The sequence below is a fragment of the Telopea speciosissima genome, chromosome 6 (genome assembly GCF_018873765.1).
Source record: "Telopea speciosissima isolate NSW1024214 ecotype Mountain lineage chromosome 6, Tspe_v1, whole genome shotgun sequence".
NCBI classification, from domain to species: Eukaryota; Viridiplantae; Streptophyta; class Magnoliopsida; order Proteales; family Proteaceae; genus Telopea; species Telopea speciosissima.
Window position 1 is genome coordinate 203,019 of NC_057921.1, and position 20,430 is coordinate 223,448.

The window sequence follows — 20,430 nt, forward strand, 5'->3', positions numbered from 1 at the left end:
TAAGAGTCCTTATCTAAATGTGATATGCTTCCTCTTTTGGAGGGTGATCTGACCCGGTTAAGCGGGTGTATCCCGCAAATATCGGGATATTTGACGTGGCTTCGTGATCCAAATAACCAGAGCTCGGCTCAGGGCTCGCGTTGGGGTGTCGGCTTCTACTCGGTCGGTCTTAGCAAATGAAGAGATGTTGACCACGTTGCCCAACCGCGCGAGGCTCTGATCCGCTGCCGACCCAGGAGGGCTCGGCCACAATGTCTGCCCAGGAGGACTTGACTGTGCTGCTGACCTTAGGGGGCTCGGCCAAGTTGTCAGCCCAGGAGGACTCGACTGTGCTGCCCACCTTGGGGGGCTCAGCCAAGTTGTCGGCCTCGGCGACCTCAACTATGGTATCGAGATCACAGTACTCGGCCTCGTCCTTGGTTATTGAGGACTCGCGCGTCGTACGACCACCTTTTTTCCTCCGGACCGAACGGTTCGGCTCGGCCTTGGTCACGCCACGTGTCATACGCCGGTTGGACAACGTATTGTGGCTCATCACCCATTTTACAACACTCCACCTCAAGTTGGTGCATACATGTCAAACATGCCCAACTTGCTAATTATAGGACAAGATAATTTACTACTAACTCCTTTGGTAAGAATATCAGCTAGCTGCTCACAAGACTGAATAAAAGGTATACAAATTATCCTTTCCTCCAATTTCTCCTTGATAAAATGCCGGTCAATCTAAACATGTTTGGTACGGTCATGTTGGACCAGGTTGTGGGCAATGTTGATAGCAAACTTGCTGTCACAGTAGAGTCGCATGAGAAGATCGGTACTCATATCCAAATCTTGAAGAAGACCCTTGAGCCAGAGAAGTTCACATATACCATGTGCCATAGCTCTAAATTCAGCTTCAGCACTACATCGAGCCACCATTCGCTGTTTCTTGCTTCTCCACGTAGTTAAATTTCCTCCAACAAAGGTGCAATATCCGGATGTCGATTTTCTATCATCAAGACTGCCTGCCCAATCTGCATTAGTGTAGGCCTCTATCCAGAGATGATTATGTGGAGAATACAAGACTCCTTTTCCAGAAGCTGACTTCAAGTACCGCAATATTCTGTATGTTGCCTCTAAGTGAGAGGAGTGAGGATCATGCATGAATTGGCTCACGACACTCACAACAAATGCAATGTCAGGTCGAGTGTGAGAGATATATCGAACAGCCAACCAGTCTCTGATAACTATTCTTATCAACAGAATCACTTTCCCTACTCTTCAAATGTGTGTTGGGCTCAAGTGGAGTATCTACCGGTTTACAACCAAGCATCCCTGTCTCATTCAACAGGTCAAGGGTATATTTTCTCTGAGAAAGAGATATGCCCTTGGCTGAATAGGCAACCTCAATCCCCAAGAAATATCTTATCCTTCCCAAACCTTTGACTTCAAATTCAGTGCCCAGGTAAGTCTTCAACTTTTGAATTTCTTGTGCATCGCTGCCCGTGATCACCATGTCATCAACATACACGATCAAAATTGTCACATGCTGTTCCACCCTTTTAACAAACAAGGTGTGATCAACATTGCTTTGTTTATACCCATATGCAACCATGGCTTTATGGAAGCGACTAAACCAAACCTTTGACTGGTTTATGTCGTACAAAGCCTTCTTCAACTTACATACCTTTCCCTGAGTCTCTTGAGTAGCAAAACCAGGAGGTATCTCCATGTAAGCATCCTCTTCCAAATCTCCATGTAAGAAGGCATTCTTCAAATCGAGTTGTTGAAGATCCCAACCTTATTCGCAACACAAGAAATTATGACTCTCACTGTATTCATTTTTGCCACAAAAGCAAAGGTCTCTTGGTAGTCGATTCCTTGGGTTTGGGTGAATTCTTTAGCAACTAATCTTGCTTTATATCTTTCTACTGAGCCATCTGATTTGTGCTTCATTACAAAGACCCACTTGCAGCCAACGGGTTTCTTTCCTGGTGGAGGAATTTCCAAATCCTAAGTCTGATTTTTCTCAAGGGCATGCATTTCTTTATTCATCGTATCTTTCCACTTCTGCTCGGCTATTGCTTCTTGCCAATTGTTAGGAATAGTAACAGAGGATAATGATGATACAAAGGCATGGAATGAAGGAGTTAGAGATTTGTATGACACAAAATTGGAAATTGGGTGTTGCGTACTACTCCACTTTGGTTTCCGAATAGCAATGGGTAAATCAAGACTAGGATCAAAAGAAAGCTTACCAAGGAGATGACTAGGAGTAGGACTTGGAGCAGTGCGATTACGTAGGAGCAGTGATGGTGGTCTCTTTGTGCATCCCATGAGGAGGAAAATCGTTCCTCGAGAGTAAGTCTTCACTTCTTTCAATTCTCCGTGCTCCCCCGGAACAGTTTGTCCTAGTTCTTGTTCCTGACTTGTAATCCCATCCTCCAATTCAACAAAAATATCCTCTATAGTAGGTACATTAGTATCCAGAGGAGTATTCAGCGGGACCTCTTCATCACTTAGAATTTCCCCCTAAAGAGGTATCGGTGGTGTAAAGTAGGCTTCTGTTCTCGAAAAACCACATCTATAGTTATAAACAATTTTTTGGTAGGAGGGTGATAGCATTTATACTCATTTTAGTTAGCCGAGTAGCTAAGAAAAACACATCGAAGCCCTTCAGGGTCAAACTTTCCGTGGTTTTGGGCAAATACCATACAACCAAAAACTTTGGGAGGCACAAGCACAACAAACGTAGGGCATCCCAACAGAATTTCCAATGGGCAGCGACCTCCTAAGGCTCAAGAAGGAAGTCTATTGATAAGGTAAGTAGCTGTAAGCATGGTTGAAAATCTCGCGAAATTTCGGCGATATATCGCCAAATTTCGTATATCTCGACATGTCCAAGATACGAAACCAATCCGAAACCAAAAAATACAATATTTCGTCGATATATCGCGAGATATCGATGAAATATCGTAGACCTCACGATATATCGCGAGATATTGAAAAAGTGACAAATAGTGTCACGTGAGGGGCCATTTTATACCATATTTCGCAGCTCTTGGTCGATATTTCGACCGAGAGCTGCTAAAACTCTATTTTTCTCTCTTCTTCCTCATTTTTTGCTCTTCTTCCTCCCTTCCAAGCATCATCCAAGCATTGTTGAAGCTCCTTGTCGTCAGGAAGACGTCAGAGGGTCATCTAAGCTCATCATCCAAGCCTATTTTCACTATTTAAGGTAAATTCTATTTCTCTAAAACTATTTTTTTTAGGGAGGCGGAAGTGGTTGGCGGAGGTGGCAGAAGGGTGCTGGTAGTGGTGGAGGGCTGGCGGAAGGTGGCGGAAGGGCTGGCGGTTATGGTGGAGGCTGGCGGAAGTGCTGGCAGTGATGGTAGGGGCTGGTGGAAGGTCTGGCGGAGGAGAGCTTAGGGAGTGATCACGAGAGAGGAAAGAGAGAAAGAGGAAAAAAAAAAAAGAAAAAATTTATATCCCATATTCCCAGAAACTTTCTGGCTCTGATGCCATGTTGAATTCAGTGAATACTGGCTTAGTCTCTGTGACTACAGCCATTCTTTATTTATAATATGAAGAAGAACATTTTGGAATAGGTACAATGACATTATTACCCCTAGGACAATTTTACTCTTGAACCCATTTTACAACAGGATGTAAACCAAAATAGATCTGGAATGAATAAAATTTATTGAGTTGTTTTGTTGGCTACTGGCTACCATGAAAGTTGAAAATCTGGTTGGACTGGTGCTTCCGTCTTCTTCTCTATCTTGATTCTTCTTCTCCTGCTCCCTCGTCTCTCAGGTCTAATCCTTGTACAATCTCCTCCCGTATTCCTCCTCTTCTTTTCTTCCTTACTATTCCTTTTCCCTGCTGTGATCCCGGCACTTTATAATTCCCCGCTACTGTTTTCCTGCAGATGCTGTTCTGTTCTAGTGTGGCTTAATACTGGTTCAGCAAAGGGGCAGTTTGAACTCCATTAGCCCTAGTTGATTTGCCCTGAGTTTTGGGGCATTGAATCACCATCCTAGGGTGACTGCCTAGGTTCCCATCCCCAAAGCCCCTTCTTTTTTGTGAGATATTCACTGGAGAACAGAGCTGGCCACACCCTTATCGCCGAGTCTAATTTCAGAAAAAATGTTGAACATTGGAACTACTAGGGCTAGCATTTAGAGGAGTTTTGGAGTAGGGTCCTTCGCCCATAGTTCGAAAACTCGTTTCGTTTCAGTGTTTCGGGCTAACCGAAATATCTGAAATAACCGAAATTTCGGATATTTCAGTCGAAATTTTGCATTTTTCTATTATGTTTCAGTAGGTCATTTCGGTGGGTTTTAGGCCAAGTTAAGGCTTGAAACTTCATGGAAACCCTATTTTAGGCTATATAAACACATTTAAATGTTCGAATTGCAAAAATAGTCACCCAAAGTGGTGTTTTAGATTTGCACCATTGATTGGCAATGTACAGTCAAATCCTAAGGTATAACTTAGTTAATTACACATACACATTGTTTAAGACTAAGTACTAGAGGATATAATAAATTAATGATTAATAGGCAATTTAAACAAGTAAATTAACTTGGAAGTTGGAAACATAAAGTAAATGACTCATAAGTCATAAATTAAGTCATAATATTAAGTACAATAAGTAAATAACAAGTTAAGAAGATTATATCAATATGACAATATCCCCAATAGTCCAATACAAGTCAAGTAGTCATCTAGTGACTCAAATGTTTACGAATATTCTAATAGTAATTACTCTGCCGTCCAGGATCGACCCCACTCATAGTCCGATGGAGCCGACGTGCATTGTTCTCCAACTATAGGACAAATGAATGCCACATCATAATATGCGAGAAGAAACGACCGAGACTAACGAGGAGAAAAAAACCCAAAAAACCAGGGCTTGTTAAGTCTCGGTCAAAATTTTGATCGAGACTAACGAGTTTTGGTATTTATAAAGCTTCTTTTGAAAACGGAATCTCGATATCTCGCGAGATGGTCGAAATTTCGACCAAGTTTTTGCATTTTTTTGATTCGAGCTACTGTTTTGTTTCGGTCAGGTCGAGATACTCGAAACATTCGAGATCTCGACCGAGATTTCGCGAGATTTAGTACTATGCCTTCGCCTTAAATTTCATGGGAATCAGGTTAGTGGTTTAGGAGAAATCCCACCTGGTTTGACACCTGTTCTCTGCCCTCTTCTGGCCAACCCGAGGTTGATGACAACCTCTCAATTGTACTTCTAATTTCTTTATATATTATGTTTTTCAATACTTCCCCTCTTCTCCCTATATTCTGTTTTGTCCTTTAGTTATTTTTTTATTCCAAGTATACCCCTAACCTTATTTACTAGTCACCTTTATATCCCTTTCCAATTTTACTACCAATTTACTTTACCACCTATTTACCAAGCTGCCATTCTCTTATAAGCTTCATATTATTTAATGTTTTTCCACTAAACTATTGATTTATAAGTCTATTATTAGGGTGGACCCATAGCAAACCCAAACCGGGTTTCTGAACCATGGGATAGCATCAGTTGGTATCAGAGTGAGGCAGGAACACTTCCTTGGACAGACCCTGCAGTGGCGAGAGCCTCGTACACTGGTAACGGCCTTTCTAATCGAATCGTAGGAGATAGGCTAGTTAGTTTTTATCCCAATTTTAGCATTTGAATAAGACACTTTCTTTCTCTTTTATATATTTGAATGTAAAACACAATAGCCTGAATGAATGAAATTTATTTTGAGTTATGTGTTGGCTACTGGCTACCATGAGAGTCGAAAAAATGGTTCGACTGGTGCTTCCGTCTTCTTCTTTGGCTTGATTCTTCTTCTGCTCCCTCATCCTCTCAGGTCTGATCCTTCCACAATCTTCTCCCTTATTTTTCTTCTCTTCTTTTCTCTCTTACTTTTCCTTTTCCCTGCTGTAGTCCCTGTACTTTATCTATTCCCTGCTACTGTTCTTCTGTCAGTGCTGTTCTGTTCTATTGTGGTGTAATACTGGTTCAGCATGGGGGCACTTCAAACTCCATTAATTCTAGTCGATTAGTCCTGAGTTTTTGGGGTGTTGAATCACCATCCTAGGGTGGCTTCAACTGTAGGTTCCCATCCCCAAAGCCCTTCTCTTGTGTGAGATATTCACTGGAGTACAGATCTAGCCACACCCTTACCGCCAAGTCTGATTTCAAAAAATCCTCTCTCGGTTGTGGAACGTTGGAGCTACTAGGGCTTGCATTTGGGAGGGTTTTGGAGTAGGATCCTTCACCTGAAATTTAATGGGAATCAGGTTAATGGTGTAGGAGAAATCTCCCCTGGTTTGAGGCCTATTCTCCACCCTCTTCTGGCTGACAGGAGGTTGAAGACAACCTCTCGATCTAACTTCTAAATACTTTATATATTTTGTTGTCCAATGTGCCCCCCTCTTCCCCTTTATTCTGTGTTGTCCTTCAGTTACTTTTTTATTCCAAGTATACCCCTAACCTTTAATCTCTAATCACCTTTATATCCCTCCCCATTTAACTACCAAGCTATCCTTGAAGATTGCAGCTGCTTACCAAGCTTTCATTCTCTTATAAACTTCAAAATATTTACTGTTTTGCCACTAAATTATTGATTTGAATCTTCTATTACTAGGATGAGCCCATAGCAAACCTAAACAGGGTTTCCGAATCCCGGGATTGCATCATTAACAATCTGAGATATCTTATGAAATTTAAGAAACCGGGGAATCTTTAATAATGGAAGTATGATCAGATCATATTATAATGAAAAAGTTGTCAGCTTGGAGACTTACTAATTTTCCCTTTTATTACATCTAAACAAGGTGGGTTGTGTTCTTTAGATTGTAAACTTTCTAAAGTGGTCTGAGAGTATTTTATTTCTTCTGCACAATCACACCAAATCAGATACTGTAAGTTTTCCTAAAACCAAATGGTGTGAGTGGACCGCACTCTGCCACTTAAAATGTTCCTTGGCCTAATTTTCTGGCCCTACACCAGTTTTGATTATTATTTTATTAATCTCAACTGTAGCTGCAGATATTCTTATGTTCTTCTGGATTATAGAATAAAGTTATTTTGCATTTTGTTGTCAGAGAGAAATCTAGGCTCAGGGAGGAAATCGTGGCTCGTAGGCAAAAGAAACTTCTTGTAAGACATGCCCGTCAAAAGTATTTGGAAGAAGCTGCTTTACGGGAAGCAGAGCTTTTGCAAGAACTTGATAGGTCCTGCAAATTCGGTGGCACACCTTATATCTGAATCTTGTTGGAGATTGATTTTGGTAGTGCAGCTACTAACACTATGCTTATGTATATCCAGGGAGAGAACAAGTGAAGTGGAGCATGAGATTGAAAGACTGCGGTTGCTGGAGATTGAGCGTGCAAGAACACGAGAGTTGCGCCATAATCTTGATTTGGAAAAGGAAAGGCAAACACAGGCAAGTAACTTAGACTGTTTTTGCTGCATGTAAATCTAGCACACATTGCCAGATGATGTCAAGATGGCATCTGGAGAGATATTTAGAAGATACCCAGATCATGAGATTCATTATGTAATCAGAAATCTGCAATGCATGTCTGCTAACAGTATAAACATGGCTTATTGCATAAAGGCAAAATATATTTGATTTCCCAACTGCTTTGTTGGGGGTTGGTTTGCATCACATGCTTGCACTTTATGCGTTACTAAAATGCATGCCTCCTCTGTTGTTTTCTTCTTCCTTTTTCTCTACTGTTGGTGTTTTTCCTTATACAAGGAATAGCTTTTGTTTTGGGGTGGTCTGTTGTCAGTGGAGGATGGCATAGTGTGGAAGTGAGTGCTTCTTTTAGTGCTAGTTATTAAGTGGGGGTGGGGTAGGATTGCATGTCTTCTGGTTCTTTTTCTGGGTGTGGGCTGTGCCTATGCTCTGTTAGACCTATGGGCCGTGCTTGGACTTTTCCTCTTTTCATCCTTATTATAATTTCTGCTTCGCTGTTGCAGATAAAAGAATATATATGACAATCACCTGCTAAAATGTATCCCTAGTAGATCATTTCTATGCATTACATAGAATTTTTTTGAAAATGTTTTAGTGTTTCATGGGAAGATTACCTTTTTCCTTTTAATGAAAAATGATTACATATTTTACTTGCTCTTTTTGTAATGGCTATGGCACCTTATTTAGATGTTTGTGTTCCCCTTTTGTAAATTTGAGGGTATCTAATACTGATAGCTACACATTAGCTAACTGGAATTTTGTTTTGTTAACAAGCTTTAATCTATGGGCTTCTTTTTTTTTTTTTTTTTTTGTGTGTGTGTCGTTGTTGGTTACTGAACATGATTCTATTATATGTCTGAAATTCACCTGCATGCAGAGAGAGCTTCAGCGAGAACTGGAGCAAGCTGAGTCTGGAGTGCGACCTTCAAGACGGGACTTTTCATCCTCTGTGCCCAGTAGGTATGTTTCATTACCCTTTTAAGAGCTCAAGCTCACTTAAAATCTATATCTTGGAAAAGAATTTAACGTAGAACAGGCTCCAAACTTGTGAACTCTAGCTTCAAGTAAGAAACTATTTAATGTGTCACTTCGGAAATCATGGGAAGACGACCTCTCAAGCAGTTGTTGAGAATGATTTTACAAAATCATTGAATGTGGGTCTACCATAGCACAGTCTGGCATTCACCACTTGGAGACTATGAGACTATCACTAGGCAAAGTTCTTTTACCCGCTTAACATATCATGCAAGTGTTTCAAGAATCCTGACATTTTCAGTTGGTGGTCCACAAGACTCGATGACTGGATGTGATGTAGCATACAAAATAGAAAATCTTCATAGATCTTTGAAACATATCATTAAAGAAAAAGGCGCTGACATGCATCAGATAGTAAATCTAGCCAGATTGATTGGAGCAACCCAGCTATGGTTTTCTTTGATAACAATGGAAGATTCAGGCCCAGAAAGGGGATTCAATCTGTCAAGATGAAAGAGGCAATTAAGCACTGAGTTTTGTAGTTTTGGAAAAGTCAGTACCATCATTTTTTGAGGTTATTTTTGAATGGTGAAAACATGTTGTTCTGCATGATTTTAGTGACGTTAAAAGGTCATGAAGTTACGTGACGCAAATTTATCACCAAAAATAAGTTTGTTTTTATTAAGAATTGGTCTAGGGTTAGGTTATATACGTGTTGGGCCTTCGATCCCATGGATTTTCTATGTACACTTTTATGCACCTAAAATATGGGTAATTAGGTTGCATACGGGATTCCTTAGTTTTATTTTTATTTAATTAGTGGTCATGTGATCACTTAAGCGATCATGTGACTTGGTTAGGTTATCATGTGACAACTTAAGTGGTCATGTGACTAATTAAGTTGGGCTGGATTAGGACTCTATAAGTCCAGCCATGTTTTGAGTCTATTTGCTTTGTTATTTCACTTTCTTAGTCAGTTTAAGGATTGGGTTAGGCCTTTCCTTTTTTATTTAGGAATCCATTTTCAAGTCTTTTATACGAGGTTGTAATGGGACCAAGTATGGAACACGAATTTTGATATTAATGAAAGCTTTTGCTGCTCTTCTTCTCCATTGAAGATTTGTGTCTTGTGTTTGATCAAGGCTGGTGGGATCGGTGTTTGATCTGATTGACACCTTGTGGTGGGAAGCCCGAGTGGTTTGTTTGTGGGATTGGTGTTTGATCCAATTGACACCTTGTAGTGTGAAGCCTGAGTGGTTCTTTTGAAGCTTTTTTTTGGGGTTCTTCGTGCAAGATTCAATTTTTATTCAAGTTTCTCCATTCAGACAAGCTGCTACCAAGGATTCTCTGCAATAACTGTAAGTTTGAATCATCCACAATTTTTCTTCTAATTCTCTCACAGCCCAAACCCTAAGATTTCCCCCTTTTTTTTTTTTTGGTAATATGGGTCCAAGGGTAAATCTGTCCTAGGGGTATTTTTGTCCTTGTACCTATTCTAGAATGTTCCCTGTTATATTATAATAAAGGCTGGGCTATGATCACATTGATCAAGCCAGTATTCATAGAACTCCACATGGCACCAGAGCCAAAAATATTCTGGGGATATTGGAAGTAAAATATTTTCGATTTTTTCTCTCTTCTTCCTTTTCTTTTTCGTCATTCTGCCCTAAAACCACCCACCGCCAACCCCTCCACTTCCGCCACCTACCACCAACCCCTCCACCACTTCCGCCGGCTACCGCCGACCACCGCAGGCCCTCTCCCTTCCTCCCGCCACTTCCGCAAGTCCCGCCCTCCTTTTTCGCCACCTCTACACACCTCGGGGGGCGGCTTCCACCTTGTTCGATTTTTTTTAAATCCCTTGGTGGTGAGTTGACTCCCACCAAGGGTTCCTTTTTTCCCCTATACATGTTCTGATTTTTTTTGGGGATTTGTCTTTGCCAATTTTTCTCCAGCCACCATGCCTGACGAGTCAGAGATCACAACTGGTTCGACTGGTTTTGAAGATTCCAACCAACGGGACTTTGTTCCCTTTCCGGTGAATCCCATAAAGTTGAATGGCAGCAATTATGTTCTGTGGTCTCGTTCCTGTTTATTTGCTATTGGTTCCTGTAGGCTCTCTAGTTATATCACAAGCACTAAGATCAGGCCCACAGAGGCTGGATCGGCTCAAAATCGATGGATGAATTTCATTTTTTTGGTGATGTCCTATTTGGTTAATTCCATGGACTAGACCATTGTTGGTCGTTATCTGCTCATTGACACTGCTGCAAAAATTTTGAAGACACAGACTCTTAGGTTGGGAATGCAGCCCAATGCTATGAACTCCGTCAGAAGCTCCATACTAAAAAAGCAATTGGAGTTGTCTCTGTCCCAATATTACAATACCATGTGCACACTGTGGCAGGAACTGGATTTTTCGTGCACATTTAAAGCTACCACGGATGTTGATGCTACAGCCTTCAGGAAGTGGGTGGATGGTTTACGGCTATTTGATTTTTTGGCCGGCCTAAACATTGAATTTGATAATATCAGGTCCAATATTTTGAATCGGGATCCTCTTCCCTCTTTGGAGCAGGCCTACGCCATACTTTCGGCTGAGGATACGAGGCGCACTGCCATGGTTCATCCTGTCACTCAAGAAAGATCAGCCCTTGTTTCTGGTTCTCAATCTTCCCGTGGAACTTCCTCTCGTCGTCGTCCTACTGATCGGCCAACTAGTGATCACCCGCCTATTAAATGCGATCATTGTGGGAAGGACTGGCACACCAAGGACCGATGTTGGAAGCTTCATGGTCGTCCTGCGGATACTCGTGGGCGTGGAAAGGGGGGTTCCAATCTGCCCAGTAACTCGTGCTAATCAGGCTGCTACTGAAGATCAATCTGACCGGTCTCTTTCCTCTATGGGACACGACTTGAGCCTCCCTACTATTATTAATTAGAGGGGTCACTAGTAACTCCCTTAATAGGCTCAAGACCGCCCATATCTTATTATTAGTTCCAGCACCTACCATGGTTTTGGGAATCCTTGGCCCTCGGGGGCACCCGTCGGCATGCTCCAGCTATTACGTGTATAAGATTGGATCGACTCTCAATTTTAAGAAGGGGAAGGGGCCCTTACAACGATTTAGATAATGAAAGCATTCCATTTGCTTTTTTTCGGGTTTCTTCTAATTCTTATGAGGTTGGCTAAGTTGCAAATTCTGTGGGATATGGTGACTCACTTGGACACATCTGCTTCGGCGTCTGTATCGCCTTCCATGGCAGCTTTGGCTTTGTCTCTACCTGCTCCTTCCAATGCACCTTCTTCCACAAGTATTTCTTTTGGGAATTGCACCTCGGTCATGCCTGACTCTTGCGTTATTGACTAGGAGGCAACCGACCATATGACAGGTTGTTCCTCTGTTTTTACCACATATAATCCTCTTTCAAGCCAATCAAAGGTTCGGGTTGCTGATGGGTCTCTTTCTTCTATTTCTAGGAAGGGATCCGTTCAGTGCACCTCCTCTCTCACTCTTTCCTCTGTTTTACATGCTCCTAAGTTTACTACTAACTTGTTGTCCATTAGTAGTCTAACTAAGGATTTAAACTGCAAAGTAATATTTTTTCCGACTCATTGTTTATTTCAAGATTTGGAAACGGACAGTACGATTGCATGTGGTAAGGTGGTTGGTGGTCTGTACGTGCTTGAAGGTTCCCGGACAGCATTGACATCACAGCCGACATCTTGTACTTTTGTGCATTGCTTGAGTTGAATAATTGGTATCATCGTTTGGGCCATCCCCCGATTAGGGTTTTATCTGATTTATTTCCTAGTTTGGTGAAACAATGTCATAAACACAATTTTTCTTGTGATGCTTGCATGTTGGCAAAGCAAACTCGGAGTATTTTTCCTATTTCAGTTAATAGAAGTTTGAGTCCTTTTTTTAATTCATTCTGGTGTTTGGGACCCTGCCCATTGTTCTACAACTAGGTTTAGATGGTTTGTCACATTTATCGATTGTTTTAGCCGGACGACTTGGGTATATTTGATGCAAAGCAAAAGTGATGTGTTCAACTGTTTTATGTTATTCCACAAAATGGTCCAGACGTAGTTTGATGCCAACCAAGGTGAAGATTCTTCGCTTAGATAATGCCAAGGAATATATGGATGGTGCTTTCCATTCCTATTTGGACAGCCATGGGATCATACACCAGACTTCTTGTGTTGACACTCCCGCTCAAAATGGAGTGGCTGAATGCAAGAATAGACATCTATTGGAGGTAGCTCGTTCCCTTATGTTCACCATGTCTGTCCCTCCTCGTTTCTGGGGTGATGCCGTGCTTACAGCTACTTACCTCATCAATCGACTTCCATCTCGTGTCTTGGGTGGCCACTGTCCCTTGGATATGTTGGTTGGAAAATCCACTTTTGTAGTACCCCCAAAAGTGTTTGGCTAGGTTGTGTTTGCACGAAATCACCACGTCCATGGTAAGCTTGATCCCAGAGGATTACGGTGCATTTTTCTTGGTTACTCATCGACTCAGAAGGGCTATAAATGCTACCATCCTCCTACCAGAAAGGTGTTGGTCACCATGGACGTTGTCTTTCGGGAGTCAGAGGCTTACTTTCCACCGCCGATACCTCTGTAGGGGGAGGCTCAAAGTAATGAAGAGGTCCCGCTGATTGCTCCTTTAGATGTTGAGATACCAACCATTGAAGATGTTTCTATTGAACTAGAGCATGGAGTTACAAGTCAAGAACAAGAAGTGGGACAGATTGAGCAACAGGTGCAGGGGGAGAGACTTGTGAAGCAGAAATACACTCGGGGGACCGATTTTCCTACAGATGGTCCTCGGTACATAGAGAAAGAAACCACCACCGCTGCACCACCTACGCAATCGGCATCTGTTCCTACTCCAAATCTTGCTCCTAGTCATACTTCTGGTAAGCCCCTTCTTGATCCTAATCTTGATTTACCCATTACTGTTCGCAAACAAAAAAGAAGTTGCACTCAGCATCCTATGTCAAACTTTGTGTCCTACAAGTCTCTAACTCCTGCCTTTCATGCTTTCATATCCTCTTTGTCCTCTGTCTCTATACCTAACACTTGGTAGGCAACAATAGCCGAACCAAAATGGAAGGAGGCAATGAATGAAGAAATGCTTACCCTTGCGAGAAATCAGACCTAGGCTGGGATTTGGTAAGTCCTCCACATGGGAAGAGGCCTGTTGGTTGTAAATGGGTCTTTGTTGTGAAGCACAAGGTTGATGGTTCTGTGGAGAGATACAAGGCTAAATTGGTCGCCAAAGGGTTCATTCAAACCCAAGAAATCGATTATCAAGAGACTTTTGCTCCTGTAGCGAAGATGAATACAGCACGGGTCATCATTTCATATGCTGTGAATCAAGGAGGGGAACTCCAACAACTCGATGTGAAGAATGCCTTCGTACATGGAGACTTGGAAGAAGATGTCTACATGGAGATACCCTCAGGTTTTACCTCTTCAGAGACTCGGGGGGAAGTGTGGAAGTTGAAGAAGGCCCTGTATGGTCTGAAGCAGTCCCCAAGGGCTTGGTTTGGCCGATTGCACAAGGCTTATGATCGCGTATGGGTATAAGCAGAGTAATGCAGACCACACATTGTTTGTTAAGAGAGTGGGACAGCAAGTTACCCTTTTGATTGTCTATATTGATGACATAGTAATCATAGGCAATGATGCACATGAGATTCAGAAGCTGATAGCTTATTTGGGCACGGAGTTTGAAGTCAAAGATTTGGGCAAATTGCGGTACTTCCTAGGGATTGAGATTGCCTATTCAGCTAAGGGCATATCTCTTTCTCAAAGGAAATATAACTTGGATTTATTGAAAGAAACAGGAATGCTTGGGTGTAAACTAGCAGATATCCCTCTGGAGCCCAACACACATTTGAAGAGTAAGGAAGGTGAACTAGTGGACAAAGGCAGCTATCAGAGGTTAGTGGGTCGATTGATTTACCTCTTACATACCCGGCCAGACATCACATTTTCTATAAGCCATGTCAGCCAATACATGCATGATCCTCACTCTTCTCACAAGTCAGCTCCGGTGAAAGGAGTATTGTTCTCTCCACACAGCCATCTCCGGATAGAAGCGTACACTGATGCAGATTGGGCTGGCAGTCCTAATGATAGGAAGTCCACATCTGGATAGTGCACATTTGTTGGAGGTAACCTAACTACTTGGAGAAGCAAAAAGCAAGCTGTTGTGGCTCGATCTAGTGCTGAAGCTGAATTCCAAGCTATGGCACAGGGTATTTGTGAGCTTCTTTGGCTCAAAGGGTTTCTTCAAGATTTGGGGATGAGTGCTGATCTTCCTATGAGACTCTACTGTGACAGCAAGTCAGTAATCAACATTGCTCATAACCCGGTCCAACATGATCGGACCAAACATGTTGAAATTGATCGACACTTCATCAAAGAGAAGCTGGAACAAGGAATTATTTGTATTCCATTTATTCAGTCTAGTGAACAATTGGCTGATATCCTTCAAAGGAATCAGTACAAAATTGTTTTTTCCTATTCTTAGCAAGTTGGGCATGTTTGATATGATGCACCAACTTGAGGGGGAGTGTTGTAATATGGGTCCAAGGGTAAATCTGTCCTAGGGGTATTTTTGTCCTTGTACCTATTCTAGAATGTTCCCTGTTATATTATAAATAAAGTCTGGGCTATGATCACATTGATCAAGCTAGTATTCACGGAATTCCACAGTTTTCAATTTTTCCATTACCTAAATTCTGCCCAGACCAAACAAGCCATCAAAATCCCTCCTTTTTTGGATTAAATTGTTAAGATATACCAGAATACCAAACCGTGAGGGTATTCTGGTCTTTTTCTACTTTATTTTTGTAGAAAACCTAGGACCTGTAACCAGTAACCTTAGAGAGTAGAATAGAGAGAAGGAAGAAGAAGAGAAGAGTAGCTGCAAGGGGAGGAGCCGTATGTGTTAGTTTGCTTCCTCCCTCAAGTATCTTATTTATAATAAAACCATTACAATCATAAAAAGAGAAGGAAACTAAATCTAATCTAAAATAGGTAACTAACTTAGACTACGAAACTGACTCCTAACTCCTAACAATTAAAGACATAAAACAATAAAGGAAACCATAATGGATTCAACCACAATAGGGACACTCCCCCTATCGTGGTACACTTCTCAACACTCCCCCTCAAGCTGGAGTATACAGATATTAAAAGAAAGGCTCCAACTTGGACTAAAAAAAATAGAAAATCAAACTCAACACCAGTCTTGAATAGTAGTCGTAGACGCCAGTGAGCACAGAGGAAACTCCAATAAAATCAATAGAAATATCAGCCCAAGCACTGGACGATAGATAACATCAACTGCAATCCTAAAACAGCAGATAGGTAACTATGACAGATGTTCTCCAATAATTGCGGAACTTGAGTTCTAATAAGAGAAGACTCGATCTTCAATATAAGGACAGAACTCGATCTTCAAAGTAAGAATCAATTCAATCGCACAAAGTGGAATTTTCCTGTCGATCTTCAAAAAACACCATAGCATGCTTAAAAGATGGAGGCAGCAACTTTGGAGTTTCCCTTAACAAAAGTAAAAATCTTCTCTGAAATAATTCTTGAGAAATCTTCACCGAAATATTCTTGAAAAGATAAGACTCCAATTGATGACTTGTGCAGACCAGATATGCAAATAATAATATCCAATTCCAATCTCCCCCTCACGTGTAGCAGTACACGTGAACAAATAACGGCCAATAATCAACATCTCAAAGCACGGGCATCATTAAAAGATTTCATAAACAAGAGCACCGCAAATAACAGCCGTAGATAGAATCCCAAATATGAAAGAAGGAAGATCCAGCGTGGACTAAAGAAAAAAAACTCTCTCCATAACAATGCTAACACTCCCCCTCAAGTTGGCGCATACAAGGTATTAATGCCCAACTTGAATAAAACGGGAAAAATAAGTTATAGCAGAATCCAGCTTCAGAATGAATGCAGCTCCCAAATAGACCTTCAAGAACTTGAAAAAAATAGACCTTCAAACTTGGACAGACTTGATCAGGAAAAAAGGCATCTCTCACCAATCTTTGTCCAATAATGAATCTCTGAAGTATAATCTTGAAGATAAGCAACTAGGGTAGCCGGCAAATGAGTCAAGCAGCAGTAAAGAAGATTAAGCAACGGAAAAAGCAACCAAACTATAGGATCTCATATGGACAGGCAATAACCAAACATCTTCAAAACTTTAAGGCCAACCTCCCCCTTATGACAAAGTTTAACCCAATAACAAAGTAGATACCCATTGGCAATGGTGAAACCTCTGGCCTCCTCTGTTTTGCACCAAGTGTCCCTGCATGTTCTGCTCTCTGCAATGGCTGCAGGTATACTGTATATAATCCCCCCCCCCTCACGTGTAGTGCACGTGGACATAAGAGTGATTAGGTTAGAGATAGGGCCAAACATAACATTCCAGAATGGTGCAATGACTGCCAAGTGTAATGGAAAAAAGAAGAAATGGTAAAGAAGAGAATACCATTAACTTCCAAGGGTGTTATGGGTAATGCCAAAGGTATGTTTTGGGAGGTGGTGAAAGAAAAACAGCAGTGGGATAATGGAGTAGGATTAACTTGGGTAACATAGAAAGCTCCAACCATCTTCCATCAATCAACCAAACAAACACTTTGAATGGAAACCCCTGCAGGGGAGAAACTCCTAACTCCAATATTCAGATCTGAAAAATATACAGATCTGATTCGAAGTAAGGAAATGCTCCAATTGTCAAGGCTTGATCAATCTTCAAACAGGGAGGAGCAATTGTGCAAAAGTTTCCATGGTAGAAACTTCCACATGCTAGACAGTACTAAGAAGATATCTGGACAGCAATGAATGGAAGTAGCCTCAACAAAACTGGATCAGATCTGAATCTGTAACAATGCTAGTATGCAAGCTCCAAAGTATGCCGGATATTAACCAGAAAAGCGTCACATAACTGAATAGGTTCATAGGTGCAACCAAAAAATCGTGGACACACTGTGGTAATCCCAAATAGGCTGATCTCCAGGGTAGTAGATTCGAGTCTTCAATAACGAGAGAAATTCGATCTCCAATAAGAGGAAACACAGTCACAATTATAGGACAGCAGTAACACATCAACCAGTCATGCTTACAAAAGCCAATCAATAACACCAGCTAGGTAGGTAGTAAAGCTCATAATAACCAGCCAAATAAGATAAGTAACCAGACAAATCCATAGGTAGTTGAAGCAGCCAGCCATATAGGAACAAGAAAAACAGCTTGATAATTGAAGAAACCAAGCCAACAAAATGAACTGGAATTTTTTTTACTAAAAACCCTGATGTAAGATGCTGAATAATGGGCTGTATACTCGTCTGATGTTGATGAAACTCTCCTCAAGAATTAGTAACTGTGGACTGCCCTACCCCTTAGATCGATTATAGCCAGGGTTTTGTAAAAAACCCTGAAAGTGAATATCGATTGTAGGGAAGGGGTCTTCAACAAAGGTGAGGCTGACATGTCAATGGTGCTTGCTTATTGTGATACTTGCTGACCAAAAACTGCTGGAATGGATCTCCAGTTCGAATGACCAATCTCCTTGGTAATTGAGACTTGATCTTCACATGGGAGAAATACCTAAAAATCGTAGATAATGAGGGCAGCAGCTATCTTGGGCAGTAGACCTTCTTCAAGTCATAAATAGTTGAAGTAGAATGTCCTTCGTGATGGTAGAAACATCAACAAAAAATTCCAAATAGCAGCAAACATCCCTAGCCCAAATCGATTTTTATCAGGGTTTTGGAAAACCCTGAAAAGAAGAGATCGATTGGGGTAGGGGTCTTCAAAAAACTTGGATAGGTGCAATATTGAGGTCGATTGGTCCTTGAAGTGGGAGTAATCAACCCTCCAAAAATTAGCAAAAACTGAAACCTGAAAGTCAGGGTTTTTGGCAGGTAACCAAATTGGAAGGTTAAGGAATTTTTGCTGTAGAAATAAATCCAGCCATCAGAAAGGGTCCAAACTTAGGTCGAGTATGGCTTGTAGTAGTAGGGAATCACCCCCAAAAAATTAGCTGCATCTAAAAAGGGAAACCCTAAAATCGATTGGAGTCAAGGTTTTGAAAAACCCTGACAAGTTGAGATCGATTAGGGTAGGGGCTGGAAAGGTTAATGAAAGATGGAGAAATAGAAAAAAGGAAAGGAGGTCAATGGAATAGGATAGGAAGGTGCTGGAAAAGGCTGCATATGGTGCTCCAAAAGTGGAGGATCAGTCTTCTTTAGGTGATAGGAATCTGATCTCCAAAGACAAACAGGAAACTCCAAATCGCAGATTAGGGTCCAGCAGGATTTTAATGAAAAACGATAGAAGAGAAAGGGGGGCAGCACTAAATCATCGATATTATGTCTACCTCATTAGTGCTGCCCCTGTTTTTGGGCTGAAAGGGAGAAGAACAGGAGCAGGAAAAAACGAGAAAAGGGAGAAGAGGAGGTGAGATCGATTGGAGGAAAAGATGGGAGAAAATAGGGTTTTTTCTCTCTAACCTAGATCAGACCAGCTCTGATACCATGTAGAAAGCCTAGGACCTGTAACCAGTAACCTTAGAGAGTAGAATAGAGAGAAGAAAGAAGAAGAGAAGAGTAGCTGCAAGGGGAGGAGCCATATGTGTTAGTTTGCTTCCTCCCTCAAGTATCTTATTTATAATAAAACCATTACAATCATAAAAAGAGAAGGAAACTAAATCTAATCTAAAATAGGTAACTAACTTAGACTACGAAACTGACTCCTAACTCCTAACAATTAAAGACATAAAACAATAAAGGAAACCATAATGGATTCAACCACAATAGGGACACTCCCCCTATCGTGGTACACTTCTCAACAATTTTATATTTGTTTATATTTGTAATTCTGTTTTTTGATTCCTAGTCATATGTCGGTTATGACTATGACTAGGATTGTGACTAGGTCTATTAGTTGTATTATTTTCATTCTATAAATAAAGGAGCTTGGTGATCTCATCGATCATTCAAGTTATTCTCCAAATTTCTGTCTTCTAAGATGGTATCAAGGCAGGCTCTCTGATCGTGCTTGTTTCTTAGCCCCCCACCCCCTCTCCGTTGTTCTCTTTTTTCATTCTCTTCCACTCGATCCCCTTCTCCCTTCCACTTCCACTCGCACTTCTCCATTTTTTTTCTGTTTTTTCTTCTCCAATTAGGGCAGATCTAATGAGGTGATCTGTGATATAGATGCTGCCCTAATTAAATCACCTCTCCAACTGATGATTTGAGAAGAATTTGGTTCGATAGCTGCTGCCCAACAGTCTCTGATTTTTTTTTGGAGTTCTCCCTCTTGAAGATCAGTCTATCTTTGGCATTGAAGCTGGTTTTTCTTATTGGGATCCATCTCTGCAGGTCTTGGACAGCTGCTACCTCTTTTTTTCTCTGCCCAGCAGTGCAGCTCCCTTCCCATATCGATCTACTTTCAAGGTTTTTTTGAAAAACCCTGCCAATTTTCGATTTCGGATTTTTTTCTGTCTCTGCGTGGGCTGATTGGTTTTGAGAGCATCTTCATCAACATTCTCAAATATTTCTGCAGTATTTTTTCCTGAAGACCCCTACATCCCAATCGATTTTCTCTACTAGGGTTTTCCTCAAAACCCTGCTTATCGATTTCTGGATTTCGGGCTGCTTGTTTCTGCCTTCCTAATCCCTGTAGTTTGCTGCAAAAGGGATTCATCTATCAAGTTTTTTTATTTCAGTTTGCTGCCACTATTTTATCTACATTATGGGGGACTCAGATCTGACCACGGCCAACTCTGGAGCTGATTCTCAGCCGCGGACAGAATTCCTCCCTTATGCTGCATCTATTAAACTTGATGGAACAAATTATCTCATATGGGCAAGATCTATCTCCTTGACTGTGGCTGGTAGGGAACTCAGTGGGCATCTTAATGGCACTTC

At 41.3% G+C, this 20,430-nt stretch overlaps 1 protein-coding gene across 1 annotated transcript in view; it reads left to right on the forward strand.

Annotated features, from left to right (window-relative positions):
• LOC122664227 overlaps positions 1 to 20,430 on the forward strand; it is a 186,459-nt gene that overhangs the window by 144,211 nt on the left and 21,818 nt on the right. Inside the window, exons 25-27 of the mRNA XM_043859956.1 lie at positions 7,093 to 7,221; positions 7,316 to 7,433; positions 8,350 to 8,432. Coding sequence (XP_043715891.1) covers positions 7,093 to 7,221; positions 7,316 to 7,433; positions 8,350 to 8,432 — 330 coding nt within the window. The remainder of the gene's footprint in view (positions 1 to 7,092; positions 7,222 to 7,315; positions 7,434 to 8,349; positions 8,433 to 20,430) is intronic.